The 19751-nt window shown below is 43.0% G+C and overlaps 1 protein-coding gene and 1 non-coding gene across 2 annotated transcripts; both read left to right on the top strand.

Annotated features, from left to right (window-relative positions):
- Nucleotides 1–2691: 2691 nt before the first annotated feature.
- spag17 (sperm associated antigen 17) lies at nt 2692–19570 on the top strand. The gene is given in 50 exon segments (XM_076725259.1): nt 2692–2805; nt 3428–3568; nt 3679–3738; nt 3906–4034; nt 4162–4330; nt 4556–4768; nt 4931–5097; nt 5350–5496; nt 6008–6080; nt 6197–6315; nt 6483–6683; nt 7485–7589; nt 7785–7935; nt 8080–8298; nt 8419–8456; nt 8550–8666; nt 8966–9120; nt 9262–9371; nt 9459–9529; nt 9859–10116; nt 10246–10360; nt 10570–10710; nt 10874–10984; nt 11194–11350; nt 11435–11526; nt 11776–11939; nt 12063–12177; nt 12278–12432; nt 12660–12786; nt 12913–13107; nt 13147–13373; nt 13527–13712; nt 14262–14401; nt 14618–14748; nt 14834–14973; nt 15050–15238; nt 15442–15555; nt 15782–15833; nt 16003–16084; nt 16208–16258; nt 16408–16501; nt 16678–16789; nt 17016–17055; nt 17208–17272; nt 17700–17836; nt 18141–18319; nt 18553–18613; nt 18746–18893; nt 19129–19299; nt 19400–19570. Coding segments are annotated over 50 exon segments (6477 nt in total). The 3' UTR covers nt 19429–19570.
- trnag-gcc (transfer RNA glycine (anticodon GCC)) lies at nt 6825–6895 on the top strand. Its single transcript has one exon. It is a non-coding gene; the product is annotated as a tRNA-Gly (tRNA).
- Nucleotides 19571–19751: the final 181 nt, after the last annotated feature.

The following is a 19751-nucleotide window of genomic DNA, read 5'->3' as shown; positions in this document are numbered from 1 at the left end:
TGAGTGGAAGTTAAAATCTACTTTGCATTGCCAAGTGGCACTTAAACACCTCAGCACAGAGAGCAGCGTGACAGGAGTAACCCACGGTGGATCACTGTGGTCACCAAGCAGTAACACAGGAACACAAGCAAAATGCCAAACATTGTAAAAATCATAGTTTAGATATGGTTTTGTTACTTTTTCCAGCATGCTTACACACTAAACTCAGATTGTGAGTTTGGTAAATATAGTTACTTGCTAAATATCAGCATGTTTGCATCGTCACTGTGAGCATGTTAGCATGCTCATGTTAGCATTTAGCTCAAAGCGCCTCTGTGCATAAATGCAGTCTCATTATAAAGTTATTCTTATATATTTATTATTGTTGAACTGCATACAGTTTGTAAAAGAACAGGAAATGAAGTCATTCATAGTGTTTTTCTGTACAGCTTCTTGCCTTTGACAGTGAATTCAGCACGTCACAACTGATGTTTTATGAACTGTTGATATCTGAAAGACATCTGACTGCCCATCATCTAAATACAGCATATGTGAGAACATGATTTACATTGATTGCTGCATGCGCTCACAAGTTCCTTCCTTGTGTGTAACACAGTGTAAAGTACAGACAGTGCCTTCCCAAGAGGAACTTGGTGTCCAGTTTTTATGGAGATTAATTTTAGTCCTCAAGTATGTATTATTAACTTAGACGCATAATTTTGAGTTACTAAGTGGCAAATGGATGAAGTTCTTAAATAAACCGTTACGACTCCAGTTAAATGAAACAAAATAGCCCTAACAGGCACATGATGCATGTTTGACAGAAGTGTATTCCTAAAAAAAAATATGGATATTTTGAGATGTTGCCATGCTATTCGCAGCAGTATCAACACTGTGTTATTTAAGTGTCACAACGCTGTTTATCTGGCTGGTGTGTGACCTTCGTAGGACGCTGCCTCTGGAAGGTTGGGAGCTGACAACTCCTCCATAACTAATGCACTGCTGGCTTCAAACATGGATTTCTCTGGCATCTGACAAGTGGGCGTTGTCTCACTTGTGACCTTTTATGGGGAGCTGCTGGAAGTAGGTTGTTGCCTGGGTGAAATCACCTTCATGACAATGGCCCCTTGCATTAATAAAACAATGGCACTGATTGGAAATCTGTGCCAAACCATGACTTTGGCACAGAGATGTGGTGCATGAAATTCTTTACAATGAGGACTGGTGAATGAAGTAAAAAGCATTCCATGAATTCAGTGCCATTCAGTCACTGTTAACAGAGGCCCAGTGTATGTGCTGTATTGAGTCATGAATATTAAATAAGGCATCTTTTCTGGCTCAAATAGACCTTATTGACACTGTACAGCTTTTAAACTTCTATGATGCAAAGGGAATTTATTGTATAAAGACTGAAGTGTATGTTGCAGGATGGATTCCTCAGGAAAACATGAAAAACAACCTGTTGACCCTTGGGAATGGTTCATGTCAATCATGCTGATAATTTCTTCTCTTGAAATTTCATCTGGGCTGCACAGAAACTCAGAAAGTAAAACAGGAAATGCTTTAGAATCATTGGCCATGTTTTTCTTGCCGACCTAATTAAAGTGGCCACAACGTCTTTCAAGGTTCACCCTTCATTATCATTCATTTAATACAGCGTCTCTACATTCATTCCACATCAGTATTCATCTAATAATATAATTCAAAATCTCCCTTTATTTAAATAAACCAGGCCAAGGTTAAACCTTCTGTGCCATATGTTCTGCATTATTATGGTCCAAAATAGATTCATGTTACACTCAAGATTCATACAGTATATCAAAGTAGAGTTAGAGACTCTTCTTAATTGTGTTGTTGTAATTCAATCTCCCTCTTGTTACTTGGCTCAGTAACATAATGGTTTCATCATTCATTATACAGATGGCATGCCACTAATGTTCCAGGGATTGTTGAGATGCTATGGGTCTTTTGGGGTTTTTTTTGTCAGTGATTCTGGCAATAAAATCAAACCAGCTGTCTTTCATAACATCAGTCACAGTTTTGTGGCTCATACGCTTCATTCAGTGACTGGACCAAGTAGAATTACTGATCATAACTCACTGATCATTCAACTTTTAATGGGGAGTTTGTGTATTCCCTTTGCAGCACTATGTATTCTTATAATGATAGTCAATTATTGCAGTGTATGTGAAATAATGAAAAACTGTGTAAGTTATTACCATTATTTGGTGATGATTAATGCTTTCACCCCAGAGGTCTGGAGTCTCACAGCTCAGAGATCCCATTGCCATCTAGTGGAGAAAAGGAATGACAACAATGTAACAGCATTTGACATTACCACAGAAAACTGTTTCTGCATTACTTCATGGTTGATAAGGGGCATCCTGTACAAAATAACATGAAATATTTTATTAAAGATAATTCTGATGTATTTTCCTTTTTTGTTTTCGTTATCTTTATTGCTTTTGTAGATGTTGAAACTGAAAAGTGTGTGCCTTCATGCTTTTGTTTTGAAAGTTTACAGGAACTAATTTATCGCGTCGTTAATTTAGCCCCGGTGTCCGTGCGGTTGCCAGGGGCAACACAAGCACAAGACGACGCTGGCGGGTGAAATTACGATTGACTTGATTGTTTTTAGCATAGTAGACAGTTTTAACGACTATTTTCAACGTTTTACGGTCTTGTAGTGTAGTTAATCGTCAAAGAGTGGAAATGCCACCACGGCCAGCTACGAAAAAGGGTTCAGCCAAAAAGACCAGCACTGCTGCAGCCGCAGCTGTCAACAAGAACTGGGAGGCTGGTCTCATCAGAGCACAGTTTGAAGAGGTTGGTTGTCTCACCGACAACTTTATTTGGTTTACCTTAATTCTTGTGTTCAAAACGTTTCTCTTTTATTACAAAAAGTTAAACTTGCAGAGTTCTTACTAACTGGCTACGCACGACAGTTAGCCAACTTCGACAGGTGCTTCTACAGTTTAGCTAGCTACAGTGTTTAAATGGTACGTGCGCGCGCGAAATTTTACTTTTCATTTAAAATAGGGTGTTATCTTCCAAACTATTCCTGAGCAACTTTCAGTAACGCGAAGAAATTCACTGGGTAATTTGGCAAACATTATGTAGACAAACATACTTCCGGTGGCATTTATCACCGTAATTAGAAAGTAACTTGAACAGTAAACAGTAAACATTTCGAAGGGAGACGTACATACCGGAAGTCGTATTTAGCGCACTTATCGTCAGTAAAACTTATCACATTGTACTGTGCAGCTTTTTCACACTACAACATTTTAAGAGTGTTTCTGTGACTAATGTTTGCTTTTTCAGTGGTCATGTGATGCATGAAATGCGGAAAATGTGATGTGAAATCTTAAAATGACGTTGTTGACTTGGATAATGTGCGTCTCAAGCATTAATGTGTATTATCTTGGTATTCTCGTGCCTTTTCCAGGAGTTGTGGCAGGCCGGTGTATCTTTGGTGGTTGGGGCAAGTCCAGAAGATGCAGAACTGATCCAGGCATTGGCTTTGGCTGTACTGCAACCACTACGCAAACTTTTCAGCTTGCTGACTTGGGACAGCACCCTTGCAAAAGTATTAGTTTGGTCCATCTACTCATCTACCTAGTTTGGTACCAAAAAGTGTTGTCAGTTCACTCTAATATGTTGTATTTTGTCAAATTTTCCTGTCCGACTTTATTACAGATCCATGAATATGGGAATCCCAAAGCAAAGAAACCTGATGATATCCCTACATTCTATGAGGTAAGCTCGGCATGTTTCACTTTACAACAGAGTACGAGTGTTTTTAAGATGTTGTTTGTGAGTGCATTGGTGTCCTCTGAACTTTCTAAAAGAAACCGTGTGTGTTTGTGTGCTCTATTCTTTTCGTCTTTGTGTGTCCTTGCTCTCTGTGTTGGTGTCTTGTGTAGGTTACAGAGCCTGCTAAGGCACTGCTGGATGCAGGAGAGGAGATTCCCTGTGACCTGATGGCAAAAATACTGAAGTTCCAGCTGCTACAGATCAAAGCTGCTGATCAGCAGAGGAGGGAAGCCGAGCAGGCAAGTGTTTCTTCATATATGTGATTCTGTGTGTCAGTTGTATGAATTTGGTAACAGTGTTAAACTGCAGTGGATTTACACTAAGGCTCCAGTTGCAGTATCGTTACTTCTACTTCATTTTTTAAAGGCTGAGGAGGAGAAGGCAAAGGCTGGCCAGCCCCCTGCCAGCAAGGACAAAGGAGGAGCCAAGGTCTCTGACAAAAAGGGAAAGGGTCCGCCCTCACCTGTGGGACCTCCCAAAGAGAAGAAGACCAAGCTCAAGCGCAGGGATGAAGTTGAACCACCAAAGTTCATTGGTGAAAACTCAAAATACTCCCAGTTGTGTGTGTGGGTTATGATGATCAAAAGGCTGACTTAGTGAGAAAATACTGTAAATGCACAAGATGGCTTTGCCCACCACCTCTTCTACAGTCTGTGTGTAGAATGGTGTGTGTGTGTGTGTGTGTGTGTTTGTATATGAGAGGGAGAAGTGGTCATGGTAATGGGTTAATTCACTCTGTGTTTTGTGTGTCTGAGCATAGATGATGAACCAGAGGATGGTCCTCAACACTACATCCTGGTGCTGGGCTTCTGCCAGCCCAACCTGATTGGGGCACTTGATGCCATAGGTGTACATGTATCCAGTGTCATCAAATTGTGTTCAGAGCACAGACAAACTTCTGGGGGGCAGCAGGGACAAGACTCCTGTGAGGACCATGAGCAGAGTCTGAGAGCGGCTCCAGTTTTGGATGCAGGTAAAGAGCCTTTAGTGTACAACATGCATAATTCTTTACTGACTGAATAAGACACATCAAAACCATATAATAGTGTTTACATGTATTCATGCTCATCAGTATACCCTTATTTATTCTATGTTATTATCTACATTACACCCTCATTTCTTCTGTGTGTGTCAGAGGATCTTGCTAATGTAGAGCTGGCTGCACAGGCCAGGAAGTTAGATCTGTTCTGGTCGGGTCTGAGACCAGTTTTGGACAGTGGGCCACCAGAATCCAAGCTCCATGACGTGGTTCAGCTCAGCTACACTGTCCCAGATCTCTCACCTCAGCACCCTGAGGCTAATGTGAGTTGGGCCTGACAGATGTGTTTCACAGATCTGTTTCTTGCATAGGAGGTTCTTTTTCTGTACATTTTGTCTCACCCCTTGCTATTATTATAGTTTAATCATTCTTAAGCTCCTTCTCTATCTTTTTCACTGCTTCTGTCTTGTTATGTTTATAACTCAATCAGTTTCGTGTTGCCTGTGATTTGATTTTGAGATCCTAATCTGTGTCTGTTTTGTGTGTCTGTGTTCCTAATCTGTGTGTGTGTGCAGCTGGAGATGGGAATGAAAATCTTTGAGGGTGTGGCCAGTCTTATCTATGATTGCCTGGACTGGCGAAGGCAACATCAGCACTACCTGGACAGCATCAAACTCATCAGCATACCCACTGCTGTTGGGTTTGATCCACAGCCTGCAGAGGTACACATATACACACACACACACATGCTTGCTTGTCTGTCAGTATAATTACACAATGTGGCTGCAACTAACAGTTATTTTCACTAATGATTAATCTGCTGGTTATTTCCTTAATAAACCAAAAATCAAAGATATGCAGGTACCTTTTAAAAAATCAGACATAGCAGAGGATGGTTTCGATCCATCGACCTCTGGGTTATGGGCCCAGCACGCTTCCGCTGCGCCACTCTGCTACATGGTCTTAGTGTGACTCAAACACCCTATTTAGTGTTGATAGTCACAGTGGACCAATATAATCCTTTTCAGTTCATTGTCTTTGGACAATGTTGGAAAGTTTAATTCTCTTTTCATCTGCAGTGTTTCCTCTGTCCTGTCAATTTATAACTACAGTTTTTAGTTTTGCTGCTTAAATGTCCCTCAGTGTTTGCTGCAGTGCTGCTACTGTCCACACGGAAATGTTTCAAATTAAAACGTCTTACTTTATGTGTGCTTTCCATGTTTCAATGTCCAGCTTGTGCCGACCCCTCTCCCCATAACTCCACGCTCCAGGAAGAAGATGCGTGAGGAAAGCTGCGCAGACCAAGGTAAATCCTTTCTATGTGATCATCCCCCCTCTCATGTTTTCTTAGATATCCTTGTGTGTGTGTTTGAATTAAAAACTCAGAGGAGGATGACAGCTGTCTTTCTTCTTTGTGGACAGAGAACGAGCAGCCTCCTGTCTCTACAGATGTAGACATGCGTTACTATCGCACCCTACTGGACTTGGTTTCCCCTGAAGCCTGCTCAGTGCCTCTGATCGTGCACTGTATGCTGGAGCAGGTTTGTGTGCGTGTTGTAAGTGTGGATGTGTCATGTGTAGCGAGAAAGATTAGGAAAGTCTGAAATTAGTCTCTTATTATCTATGTCTATGTGCTTTGTGATTTGGTGACTTTGTAATGAAAAACCAGTGTAGTATAGCCCTCTTCTTTTCCCATTTGTGTGTTTAGGTGGTGATTTCAACTGATCAGTCTTCGTCCACCCTGTCCCATGCAGCCGAGGATCCCAAACGTCACACCAGTCCTGGGTTAGACTATCAACTGATCAGTTTCATGCTCCAAAGCTTCCTGCCTCTGATGCATACGGCAGAGGAGAGAAGCCACTTGTTAAATAGCTTGTTGACTACAGCACAGAATGAGGAGGATGTGAAGGTAAAGTGGCCAAACACCAAAACACACATATCTTGAAGAATGTACAGTTGAACATAAGCCATTTGTATGTCAGCTGTGTAAAATTGTCTTTTGTACACAGAAATGACAAAAAGTCAGATGGTGGTGTGAACTCCATGTGCAGCATTGGTGGTTCAGTGGTAGAATTCTCGCCTGCCACGCGGGAGGCCCGGGTTCGATTCCCGGCCAATGCAGCAACTTCATTTTTTTCGTCCTGTTCAGCAGAAGGGGTCTGTGGAGTTCAGAGGAGAGATAATTGGCTTTTATTTCTGTGGGCCGGGCCTTTCACAGGCGCATGGAGCACAGAAACCAATCCCCACCAGCTCTGGTGTCATGTTGAGAAAGCTATTGCTACAGAGGAGGGGGGATGTGCCGTGGTGGGGGGAGGGTGACATACTTGCTTTCTTGAGCGGAGAGAAAGCATGTGAGAGAAAATCGGTCTCCTCTTTCTTCTGTTTTTTTTTTGTTTTTTTTTTTGTATTTTAATAATACAGTCTTAGTTTAATAGTTTAAAAGTATTGAAATGACTGTATATAAGAGCCATGACATGATACTTACATTTACCGTAGCACACTGAGCCGCTAACATGTACAATGTAAATCCAGCAGATGGTGCTATGATCACAGTAGAGTTGTTATCATACATGCAAACAGGAGGCGCATACTGTGCAGTAAAGTGTAAAGAACATTTCAGTGTTCATTCCACAGTGTTCAGACAGGCTGCACAGAATGAAATTATTCACCCATTTGTCTGTGTTTTATTCTCTTTTTTGGTCTGTGTTAGAAGCTTCTGGAGACGTTTGGACCAGAGGAGATTCAGAGGAAGTCTGAGCAGCCTCTGGTGATAAGACACCATAATGAGAGGGCACTGCGCCTGAGGGATATCAGTGCAAGTAGATTTTTTATGTTTGCCCGTGTGTATAATTGATTCTGTTTTATTGTCCATGTGGAGCTTGAATGAGACAGATGAATAGATGGTAGAGTGTATTTAGTCTTGGCTCCTGGTTCTGTCCTCATCATTATCTTTGCATCAGAAATGTATTCATAGACTGTGTGTGTTTGTGTATGTGTGTGTCTCTCTTAGGCGGCACAGGGTTTTGAGCCAGCAGAGGTGGAGTCGTCCATGATGAAGCTGTCTCCGGTGTGGGAGTTGATTCACTCTGGAGCTCAGCGGAGAAACAGCAGTTCACGCTGGATGGCAATCAAACAGCAGCTACAACACTACTGCACCGATGGTCAGACACCTCTCTGAGGCACCCGCCTTAGTTCAGCATATACATGGCTTTTGTTTGTTAACCTGTAGCTCTTTCTCAGAGTTTCTGGCAACTTTCACAGTATTGATCCAAATAGGGAATCATTGATGTTATGGTGTCTCGCAGATGTTGTGTCATGGCTGGAGGTGGAGCGTTTGTTTCATCAGAGTGTGTTTGAGAGTATGCCACTGACCAGGCTGGACCAGAATGGTGTGCTACTGAATTCTACTGGACCACCGGGAACACTGAAACCAGCTCAGCAACACCAGCAGACGCCCACAATTATCCCCTGGGACGACCCACTATCCTATTCTGAACAGCAGCTTAATAACTTACGGACTAGAGGTCTGTTATGACTTTGGTTAATTCAATTACTGTGATGTTGTGACATGAAGAATATTACAAGGTACAACTCCCAACTGTACATATATCAGTGCCACACTTCATTATTTATTTCAACTATAGGTGCGGCATTTCTCACTGAAGATCCTGGTAACACAGAGGTATTCTTTCTTTGCTGTAATTACTGTATCATCTCACATTTTTTTGTATTTCTTCAGATTTTCCTCCCGATAATGTTACATGTTTTTCTCCAGCAGAGCAGTGGGAGAGTGTGTTGCCAGCTGGAATTATCTGATATTCAGAGCTGTAGGCTGAGATCTCTGTTCGACTGGCACCATTCTGAACACCACAACGCCTGTATCTTCCCACAGGTGACCCGTCTTATCTTGTCTTTCAGAGGGTTTTTCTGTGTCAGCAGGAGGAAGCTGTTGTAGCTGCTGGGTGGTTCCTGCCTTATTTCAGTTGTTAAACATGTTAATTGTGTTAAAACCTAATCTAACCTAATCTAATGTATGCTAAACAACCATAGCTATTATGTGCGATACAGATACAATGCCATGAAAATCTAAAAACATGGATTTTTGTAGGGAGACCCCTCAATTTGATTTTAGATTTTTTTCAATTCTACTTGTATAATGTTTATTTTTTTAATATATATCCATCTATCTAGGTACTCCAGTTAGCCTCAGAAGAATACCGCTGTTTGGACACTTTCAGAGGAAGTCATAACAACATCCTGTACATTTTCTGTCACAATCCAATGAGCCCTTATCGCCAGTGCAAGGAGTTCTGGGATGTGACCCTTCACACTGATGTCAAGTTCAGGTCAGAGTTTCTTCTCATTGGACATGAATAGTTCTATACTTTTTCTGTCTGTCCTCAGTCTGTCATCAATATAAACTGCTGAATAGTTTATATCTGGAGTGTGACATGGACTTTAAAACTCCATTATCATCATTTTGGCAGGAAGTACCTGGAGCATGTCGCAGATAGCATTTCAGATTGGACAAAGGAGGAGGAATTGAAGAGAGAGGCGTTGCAGCTCAGAAACCTCAGCCCTGCTGAGTCACCAAAAGGTACTGTAGCTTGTTGACATAAAGCTCTGGCAATGAAACCACACTTACCACCTTACAAATACAATATTTGTTTTGTTATTGGATTAGATGAAAAGACTACAGATTCTGCAGAAGAGGAGGACACTCTGGAGCCAGTCATCAGAAAAGACTCCCTTAAAGTCAGTACCAGCTAGCACATGAATATTCACTCTCACAGCCGGCTCTGTTCTGGCCTCTCAACAGTATTGCAGTACCTCTTTGGACTCTTTCCAGAAATCTGCTGGGATGGCTGAAATAAACCTGGTCCCTTCATACCTGCTGGCTTTGTTTACTCACAGAGCTGTGCAGATTGACATATTGTCAGTTGTCACCACACAGAATCTCATACCCAAGCATGATTTACAGAGCAAACCATGAAGTGTATGCAAAAGCGTACAGTGTAGTAATCAACAGTACAGGGTTTACATATGTGGCAGATAAAGCACAATGACATTTTCGACATTTACAGGCGTGGAAGTTGGAGCAGGAGCGGCTAGAGGAGGAGGAGATGGCCAAGAAATCAAAGAAGGAGAACATAGTGAAAGGCAAGCAGCAGCAGGAGGAGGCCAAGTCAGCAGACAAGAAACGTGAACCTTTGTCTGGCAAGAAGAGCAGAGCAGAGACAGCGAACAGCTCAGCCAAGACTCCCACACAGGTCTCCATTACTGCCACAGCGCCCACTGTGGCAGGACACGGAGAACTACACCACACAGAAGAACCCTTCAATGTGAGGGCACACACACAACAGCAGAACATAGACAGTAGATGATAACTTCTGTCTGCCTACAAGTAGCAAATCTGTGTGTGTGTGTGTGTGTATGTGTGTGTTTGTGTGTGTGTGTGTATGTGTATGTAGGGTTTCACGGCCTACGGCATGAATGGAAAGTTGATCCATGTGTCAGGTCGTCTCCAGTACCTTTTCCCTTCAGATGGAGGACATATCACTGTGGAGAATGTCAGCTATGTTGAAGGTATCGAGACAAAGTTGAGGTTGTGGAAAATGCATTCTCGTGTGGTAAACAAACATAAGCTAACATAATTTATTTGCTGCATTAATTGAGGTTGTTCATGAAAAGCAAAGTGTGTCTCAGCTATTCCTCAGTGTTACCCAGTGGTGGTAGCAGGTACTTTGGGTGATTTTCCACATGCACCTGTACATTTTGTGCTGTTTTCACTGCAGGCTCCAGCCTGGTGAAAGTGGCTGTGAAGAAGGATGGGCATCATTTCTACACACACATCAATCAAGTTGTTGCTGATCCAGCAAAACCTCCCACTCAGCACCAAGCCAACGAGGGCGATGTCAGAAAAGAAGATTTTAAAGGTAAAGATGCTGATCATAATGCAGACATGAAGCAGAGTCCAGACTTTTGTCTTTTTATCCTTGCAAAATTTAAATGTAGTGGATGATACTGTTGAACCAACCAAGCTAACCTTTGAGTGTGTGTGTGTGTGTGTGTGTGTGTGTGTGTGTGTGTCTTTTTCAGTGTCAGAGCCTGTGGTGATGAAAAGAGTGAAGCAGGGCTCCCTCTCAGCACTGTTAGACAATGGAATACACCTCTCATACAGTTTCTACGGTCCCACAGGAGAATACATAGGTGTTACACTTAACACATACAATTTTCAATCTTTGATTTTTATTTGTATTTAAATCTTTCCATCTTTGCTGAAAAACAGGTTCAATATGCATATTGGCTGGTCTAATCTCAGTGCTCCAAATATTCAGATTATATTAGGAGTAAGCAAAGTTCAAATTTCTTCACAGTACAGTTGGTGTTAACTGTGTTTCTGTCGGGTGATGCTCTAGCGAGTCCCCAGGAAGCAGAGAGAGGGGCCCCAGAGACCTCCACCTTTGTCCCCATCCCTCTCTCCTCCTCCACCCACCGCTCCAAAGGGACAGACCTGGAATCAGTTCCTTCCAAAACACACAGCCCATCCAGCCACACCAGACCTCCAGAGTCCCAGGTTCCACATACACACATGTGTGCACAACAGAAGATGTGTATAAACAGTGCACATGCAGATAAATGATTGTGTGATTGTGTTTGGTCTAAGGCGTGTGAAGGCCAGATGTTCAACAGCCTCAATCTGTCTGTTCCTAATGGCCTACTGCTGCAGTTTCTGAGAGAGGATACACAAGGTCAGTGATGCATTTTCTTGGGAAAGTATATGAACACTCATACACCGTCACATCAGCCCTTAGACACTCAGCCAGAAGAGTATCTGTCACTCATGTCTACAATAGATACTAGCTGCAAAAAGGAAGTTTGTCTTACTGAATGTGCCCTCTTTGAAATTGGATCATAATATTCGTTAATGCCTATATTCCCATTTATGACTCTATACATAGGTTCATCAAATGTTTATGACATCAGCATATGTTTTCCAGGAGTGTCCTCAGAAGAGCAAGGTATGTTGGTTAAACAGAGCTTTCCGCTGCATGGTAGAGGAGTTGTGGGCCAGCTTCAGGACCCTTCCCTCTCCAAAGAGCTGTCCCGCATTGTCACCAGCCAGGGAGCTGTGATCCGATACATGAGAGACGGGTCCACAGAGGTGAGCATACTGTGCGCACATGTTGATTTATAGAGGCATTCCAGATATGCAAATGTATCACTGTTGTGCAGGCAGAGCTGAAACACCAAGACTTCTGACTCAAAGATCACGTATGCACTGTAGGTACTGTTTGCAGATGGTTCAGTCAGTTTCAGCCAGGATTCTGGTCCAGTGTGGGTTCCTGACTCTGAGGTTAAAGAGGAAAACACCTCTCAAGAAACCGAGGACCACAAGAAAGGTTAGAGTGCAGCAGAGTGCAAAACAGCCTTTCCTCCATTTTCTAATGACGATGATTGACCCTCTGCTGGGAGGAGAATGAAATTTGTGTTTCTGTACAGAACAGAGCTCAGAGAAGGAGGCTGATGCTCAGAGAGGGTCTTGGTTAACTACGACTCCTTGTGGAGCGCGCATCCACACTGTGGGGACCACACACAAGCACATACCCACCACGCCTCTTCTTGCTTTCAAGGTTACAGACCCCATCACTCATGAGGTAAGAGTGCTGTATTACTCCTGATGGTACACGGGTCACCAGTTGTCTCAACTAAAGTGTCAGTGTTTTCAAGGTTTCACAATTAGACAATGGTATTTTGCTGTTAAAATTTCAATATTTTGTCATTGTCTGAGCATCTCAGACTTTGTGATAGAGAGTTAGTCCCATTCTAAAAAGTCTTCTTATTGCTTGGAGTAACCTTTTCAGCTTGGCATGTGTTGTGTCAGGTGATGCTGACCCGGGAGGATCTGGTGGTCTCTGTCCAGAACCCAGACAGATCTCTAAGTATCGAACATGCAGACGGAACCAGGATCACCAGTCTCTACCAAGACAGACCACTACGGCTGCACGCAGGTGACCAGCATACAGTGAATACACATTGTAGGAAAGCAAGCACAGGAGCACTCACAAACATGCACTTAATCTTGAAGTAGGTTTTTTTTAATCTGATCTGATTCTCTGTGTCTGTCAACTTTCCAGGGGAACAGCATAGGGTTGTGACCCCTAAATCAACTTCCGAATGTACATGCGGCTGCACTGAGTGTGTGTGTGTCACACGCTGTGCAGACAGCATTAATGACAGTGTGCACATCCAGGATACTTATGACAACGGAGAAGAGTTTAGCAGCGACAGTGCAGGGAAAGTGCGCAACAACGAGTCCGCTGGATGCGCTTGTGTGAAGTTGAATGAGTGTGAGCACGTGGGTGGTAAAGAAGAAAGAAGTGTGTGTGAGAATGGTGAGGAGAGCGTGTTTGTAGCTGAGAATGGCAAGAAGAGTGCATGTGAGAGCGATAAGGAGAGTGTGTCTATGAAAGAGCGGGTGGTGTTGGTGGAGAAGGAGGGCTGTGCCACAGTGGTGATGTACCCAGAACGACACACGGCTCATGTCTTTTTAGCCGATGGAACTGTTATCACCGGGAACAACCAAGGAGCCTATCAGGTGGGTGGTTTACAGCAAATATAACATGTTTAAAGTTATTACAGTATGGGTAGGTTTTTTACATGATTTTAGCATGTTTCAAATGAGTTTGTTGGCTTAAGTTTTTGTGTAATTAGCTACAGGTGTGTTTGTTTGTGTGCTTGTGCATCCAAGGTGTTCCCATCCAGCGTGGGGCTCCTGCAGATCCAAAGCGATGGCAAGTGTGTGTACTCATCTGACCCACTTGTAACCCCCAGTCCAAAGGGTGGCACCTCCACAAACCAGCAAGGAAGCTACACCATGAGCCACACAGACAAAGTGGCCTGTGACATTACAGACCCCGATGGGAACCATTTCCAGGTCAGTTACGAGGATTGTAAGGCGATCGGTTAGTGTCAGTGTTAGTGTTTGTAACAAGGCTCAAAGACACATCTCCTTCAGAAAAGTGTAGGAGCGACCAAAGAAAAGAGCAGACACTTAGTAAGCAGACTTTTTTGTATCATATCACAGTGTTAGAAACAATGACAAGCTAAAAATATATTTGAATCCATGTTTAATCAGACCTTGAGACTCCATTCATTTCATCAAAGTAGACTGTCAGGGCCTCTCACTTCGCTTCACCACCTCCATCACAATGACCAATCCTCTTGTAATCCCTGATCTGTTTCAAGGTTAATGTCTTCTTGGGCTGACTTTCTATTTTCAGCAAACAACTAATTCAAAGGTACATGGAGATGTTGAGACAGCCTGTTATGTGAATTAAAAAAAAAAGTGAAAATGTCCAAGAAAAATACAAGTCAGAGCCATCAGTGTCAGATTCTTTTGTCATATTCTACCGCGTGAGGTAATTTGCCTCTCTATGTAAACTTCTGAGCTTTGTGTGTGTGTGTTTGTGTATGTATGTTGCAGGTGATGGAAGATGGGCAGTTATCACTGCTGAACGTTAGTCCTGCTCCAAGCACACTGAAACAGGATGAGGAGGAGCCAGAGGAGGAGGAGGACAGAGAAATGGCCAGGATTAATGGAAAACACCCAGAACATTGTCCGAGGTGGGACTATATACATATATTTCTGCCTTCTCTCTTTATTACAGTTTACACATAATCAGCTATGGAAAATAACTTTGAAGGCATGCGGTCATCAGTTTTGTCTATTGTTTAACACTGGAAATGGACAACTTCGACCAACTGAAAACAGTTTTTAGCTTTTTCTTACATTTTTTCTGTCATGTCACAGAAACTCTGAAAACACATCTTGTGTTTCAGACTGTTTCTGGTGCACGAGGACGGCTCAGGTACTGAACTACTGAGCTCTCAAACTGTAGAGGAACTGCTCTACAAGGCCTACTCTGACCCTACCGTAGCACTGCTGAAGGAACCACTGCCAGACACTCAAGGTGCCCTTTCAATGTATTAAAAACCATGAAACACAATCACCATAAAACAGAATTTTGTTACTGTTTGTGTTTGTGACTGTTTCAGATGAGTTCGGCATTACCATCCTAAAGCCCAGCCACCGGAGTGTGTGGTCCCAATGGATGCTTAGGAAACAGAACCCTGACATCACACCTCCCAACCTCAGAAACCGCAGCTGGCACGACTTCCCTACAACAGAGGTAAAGGTAACACACTGTTTGTCCACACACAGGCAAACGACACACATTTGACATTTGTCCTCCCTCTGTCTCTGTATTCCAGAAGAAGAGCCCAGGTGCTCCATTAGGTACCGACATGGGACGAGGTTTGACTCTGAGAGAGATGTCTGGCGGTTGTGCAGCACAGTGTCAGCCTGTCAGGAGCTGCCCTAAAGTCCTTGAGATGAGGGAACTGTACCAGCACCGACCATTCACCACACAGCTCAGAAATACTGTGGATACACGACTGAAGGTAAGACGAGCCCATGTCTGTTCTCATGTGTTTAATAGTCAAAAGATTTGCCAATATAAGCAGGTAAAAACGATACAGTGGTGCAATTTTGTCTAATAGAGATTATACTGTACTTGGGGATAACAAAGCTTTGTGAAACGCTGTAGACCTCTTAAAAACTGTTGGATGAGTGTTTTTTTGTTGAACTCTGGCTTTGACTGCAGGAATACGTAGAGAGTGTGATGGAGAGGGAGCAGCGGTCAGAGGAGATGAGAGTTAAAGACCCTCGCTCTGAGGAGGAGAGTGTTCATGCCAGTGAGCTGCTCAACCTGGTCCTGGTCAGCACACACACACACACACACACACACACACACACACACACAAATGCAGTATAATGCATGATGAGTATATCCCCACTTGCCTTTACTTTTGACTGATAGTACAGGCAGAAAGATGTTATCATGAGGATCTTGTTATGCAATGTGAATAGAATGTATTACAATGTATGTTTTGTATATATTTTCTGTATTACGCATGTATTTTTATTTTGTATATATCTTATAGTCCTTTGCAGAAGAAGAGGATGCAGGTCACGCCTTTGACGAGAGGACTCCAGGTGGCTTTTACAGTTGTTTGAACAATGTATTGTCTTATGAGTCACTGAAATTTCAAGTCTCGAGTTAAATATTTAGTAGTTAATGTTAATTAGTACATGTGATTTAGTTTAGGTTAAGAGGTTATAACAAATGTAGGCTTCTTCTAATTCTTTCTCTGTTTATCCACAGTGGACATAGTCAATCTGTACAGCCAAGGAGTCAGAGCCCATTCAGGTGGTTCACAAGACACAGCCACAGTTGCTAGTGACAGGTTGGAGAGATTAAAACGGCATGCATGAATGGACAATGTAACGGTCTCCACAGTGACACCTCCATGCGTTCAAATATGTTTTAAACTGTGTTAATATCCTGTTAAACCCCCTCTTCTGCCCAGTTTAACCAGTGGAAGAGACTCAAAATGGGCTGAGAGACTTGCACAGCACAGGTAAATATGTGTCGACTGAGTTATAGTCAGTAATTACACAAAGCATTTGTCATATGACTAAAATAAGGGTGCAGGACAGGTACTGGACAAAAGTGGGAAAGTATTGGCCATCAGCTCATCATTAGTTTCTCTGCACACTTGTGTTTCAGACAGGAGATATGTGAGGAGCAGGCGTGTCGAGAGGCTCTAAGGAAGAAGAGCATTGTTCCTTTTTTCCACCCAGAAAATATTCCATTATACCAGGTACTGTATGGTACTTCAACAGGTACTTCAACATTTAACATATTGAAATGTTTTTTTGAGTCAGCACTATCATGATAAAACCCTTAAATTTAACCACACATTGATTCAACGTTTCTGATTTTACATAGAAAAATACACAATGTACAGCAAGAGACACATCATTGTATGTTTTCCAGAACCTGCTACAGCACCAAACACCAGACATGAGGAGTCTATCTATGGATCTCCCTCCGATCCCCAAGTCAGACAGTGCTGAGGCCTTCTTGAAAGATGCCCCACAAGACAACAGTAAGTTATTATACTGTCAGTATTTACGAGGAGCTACTGAAATGAAACTCATTTTAAAGGCTGTCCTGTTGGGAATCTGTACAGAGAAACTGAGGCTTAATTGAACCGGAAAAAAAAAAAAAAAACATTCTGTTTTACAGCAACTGCAGAGGTGCATAGAAACCATTAAGTGTACATTCATAACATGCATGCATACTGTATAATGTACCATATCTGTGTTCTGCAGCTCCGCGACCTTTAAACCCAACACCCTCTCAATCTGCTGGGTAAGGAACATTTTAACATATTTCAACTTTGTCGTAGTGAATCTCAGAACATCTATATATAACTGTTATTTATTTCATAAATTGCTTGTCTAAATTATGTTTAGATTCACTGTTGCAACACGGCCTCACCTCTCCTGGTGTTTTGCTCTCAGTCATGCAGCAAGAAGTGACAGGAAGCCTGAAAAACGACCCACCAACCCCACGCCTCAGACTGCTGGTTTGTTCCCTGCCTTCCTCTGTTCTTTTATTTGAAAACCAATCAATGACCTCACCACTAACATATCAAATGCCAGTGCAGGCCAGAACTAACCTCAAACCGCAATTTTCAGATTAGGCACATGTGTAATATATCAGGAGCTACACTGAATATTGCAGGGACAGTTTGAGGGCATGTTCTGAATCCTATTTATCAGGCAAGAGCATGTGTTAAATCAGCTGTCCTATTTCTTGGTGCAAAAGACAGAACTGGCAAAACCCTTCTTTTCTGTACCGTTCAAGGGTGTTGGTCATGATGTTTCACAGTCGTGGGTTTCCAGGTCATTTCCAGACTAGATGTTATGCAGGTCAGGTGGATTGAGCATGCGTGACAGGATGCATGTCTTCATATGTGTGTGTGTGTGTGTGTGTGTGTGTGTCCATGCCAGGTGAAAGCAGTCTGAGGGGCTCATCTGGGCAATGTAAGTCAGTCCAGGTGGATGTGACTGGAAAGCCCAGGAGGTCTAAAGTCAGACTACCAACCTCTATCCTCAGCTCTAAACCCTGCAGCGTACCAAATCTACAGGTACCCAAACATTCACGTGACAGCAAGTATTCCCTCGCGTGTCACTGCATGCAAAATTAAAAAGTGTCCTAAGGTGACATCTAGAGGCGGTGATGTGCTACTGTAGAGCATGCTTGAAGAATTCTGTTTCTGCTGCGTCGCCCTTGATGAGTGATGTCACCCACCTTGCCCTTGGTAATCATCCCATTTTTGAAAAATATGGGTTCCTGATCTGTATCCAGTACACTGGCCTCTCTCTGTCTCTCTGTCACACACTGCTCACACATGTATTCACACATCGCTCTGTGTGTGTCCCCGATGCAAGTTCCTGTCAGTGGAAGAGCCAGTGAGGAGGAAGTGTCGAACTGTTTCTCTGACCGATCCAAATGTTGTAGTGAGGGGATTCCAGCTCCTCCCCTCCAGCGTTGACTTTGGGACACTGCAGGAGGGCACCTCCTCGGCCATTACTGTGAGGATGAAGAATGTAGGTGTCGACACCTGCAGGTAAGGCACCAGATTATGAATGGATGGAAGCATGGATAAATAGATGCACTGGTAAATGTAGGCTTCAAAACCAGCAAATGCTAGCCTTGCAGCTGCTTTCAAACACCCTTTACTGTGTCAGGGAGAAATGAGTTCTGTGGATAGGTGCAGGTGATTTGTGGGTCACCTTCAAGTCCAAAGGGAAAACTTTGACCTGTAGCTATTTGTGGTTTGTTTCGATCTGTCTCTGCAAGATTCCACGTGAAACAGCCTCCTCCTGCTACAGGCCTGCGGGTCATCTACAATCCTGGGCCTGTAAGTTTCCAACCGGATATAATGATTAAAGGTTAATGTGGATAATTGAATTAGCCTTTTTTATGAGTTATGCTGGATTCATAAATGTTCTACATTCATACATCATCTCCCATTTAATGTCTGTCTGTCCAGGTGGCTGCAGGTTTGCATGTTGAGCTGCAGGTCCAGCTGTTTGCCATGAGTGCAGTCCAAGCAGGACAGGTAGAGCCAAAGACGCACATCTCCCAGGATATTATCATCCACACTGAGACGGACATCCTCTACCTGCCTGTCACTGCTAATATCCTTTGAACACCACAAGAAATGTTTCACTTTTGAAGAAACATTTTGCTTTATGGCCATAGTTTTTAGGAGCAAATCAGCTTGTGTTCAGCCTATTTGCATTGTCGTCAATAAATATTGAAATGCGATATATTATTGTGGATTTTCCACAGATTCAACAAGTCTGAGTGGCTCAGCTATGGCTGTATAGAGGGAACATACACACAGTGAAGTTGGTCCTTAAATAACTTCACCCATCCTTCCTCAGAGGTTATATGACATCTGGCTCAAGGACCACAAAAGTGCATGCATGAAGAAAGGCTCCAGAGTCCGTCAGCTGTCTTCCAGCCTGCCAGGTGGCTGGGGGGGCCATACAACCACACAAACAGCCCAGTCCCCTCCTGACCAGTCCTTCAGCAAGCATGGTCAGTATTTTGTACCGATTAAATGAACAGAAATTTCACACATGGACAGAAAACAATCACGATCTCTGAACCAGTTTTTTTTTGGGGGGGGACATTTCAGGACACCCTAATCGCACCACTAGTCTGTGAGGAATACACATCACCAGCCTCCAATCAGACTACACATCATTCACTTCTCCAGCCCATAATCACCCTACCACATTCTTGTATTTTATTCCACAAAATGAAGTAGTTTAATGTATTTTTATACTTTCCCCTGTTCACAATAAAATCTTTATCAACACTGAAATAGTCGTTTCAGGTGTTACGTGCCTCCGAGTGTGTGCGCGTGGCTAGCAGGACAGGACAGCCTCGCGCCTGTGCGTGTGCTCAGGTGAATAGATGGGGGTGGGGATGTTGGTGTATGACGTCAACGGGGACCCAAAGCTTGCAAGGTACAACCACGGCAAAAC

Source organism: Chaetodon auriga, chromosome 24 (genome assembly GCF_051107435.1).
Source record: "Chaetodon auriga isolate fChaAug3 chromosome 24, fChaAug3.hap1, whole genome shotgun sequence".
Taxonomy (NCBI): Eukaryota; Metazoa; Chordata; class Actinopteri; order Chaetodontiformes; family Chaetodontidae; genus Chaetodon; species Chaetodon auriga.
This window is presented reverse-complemented; position numbering and strand designations above follow the sequence as displayed.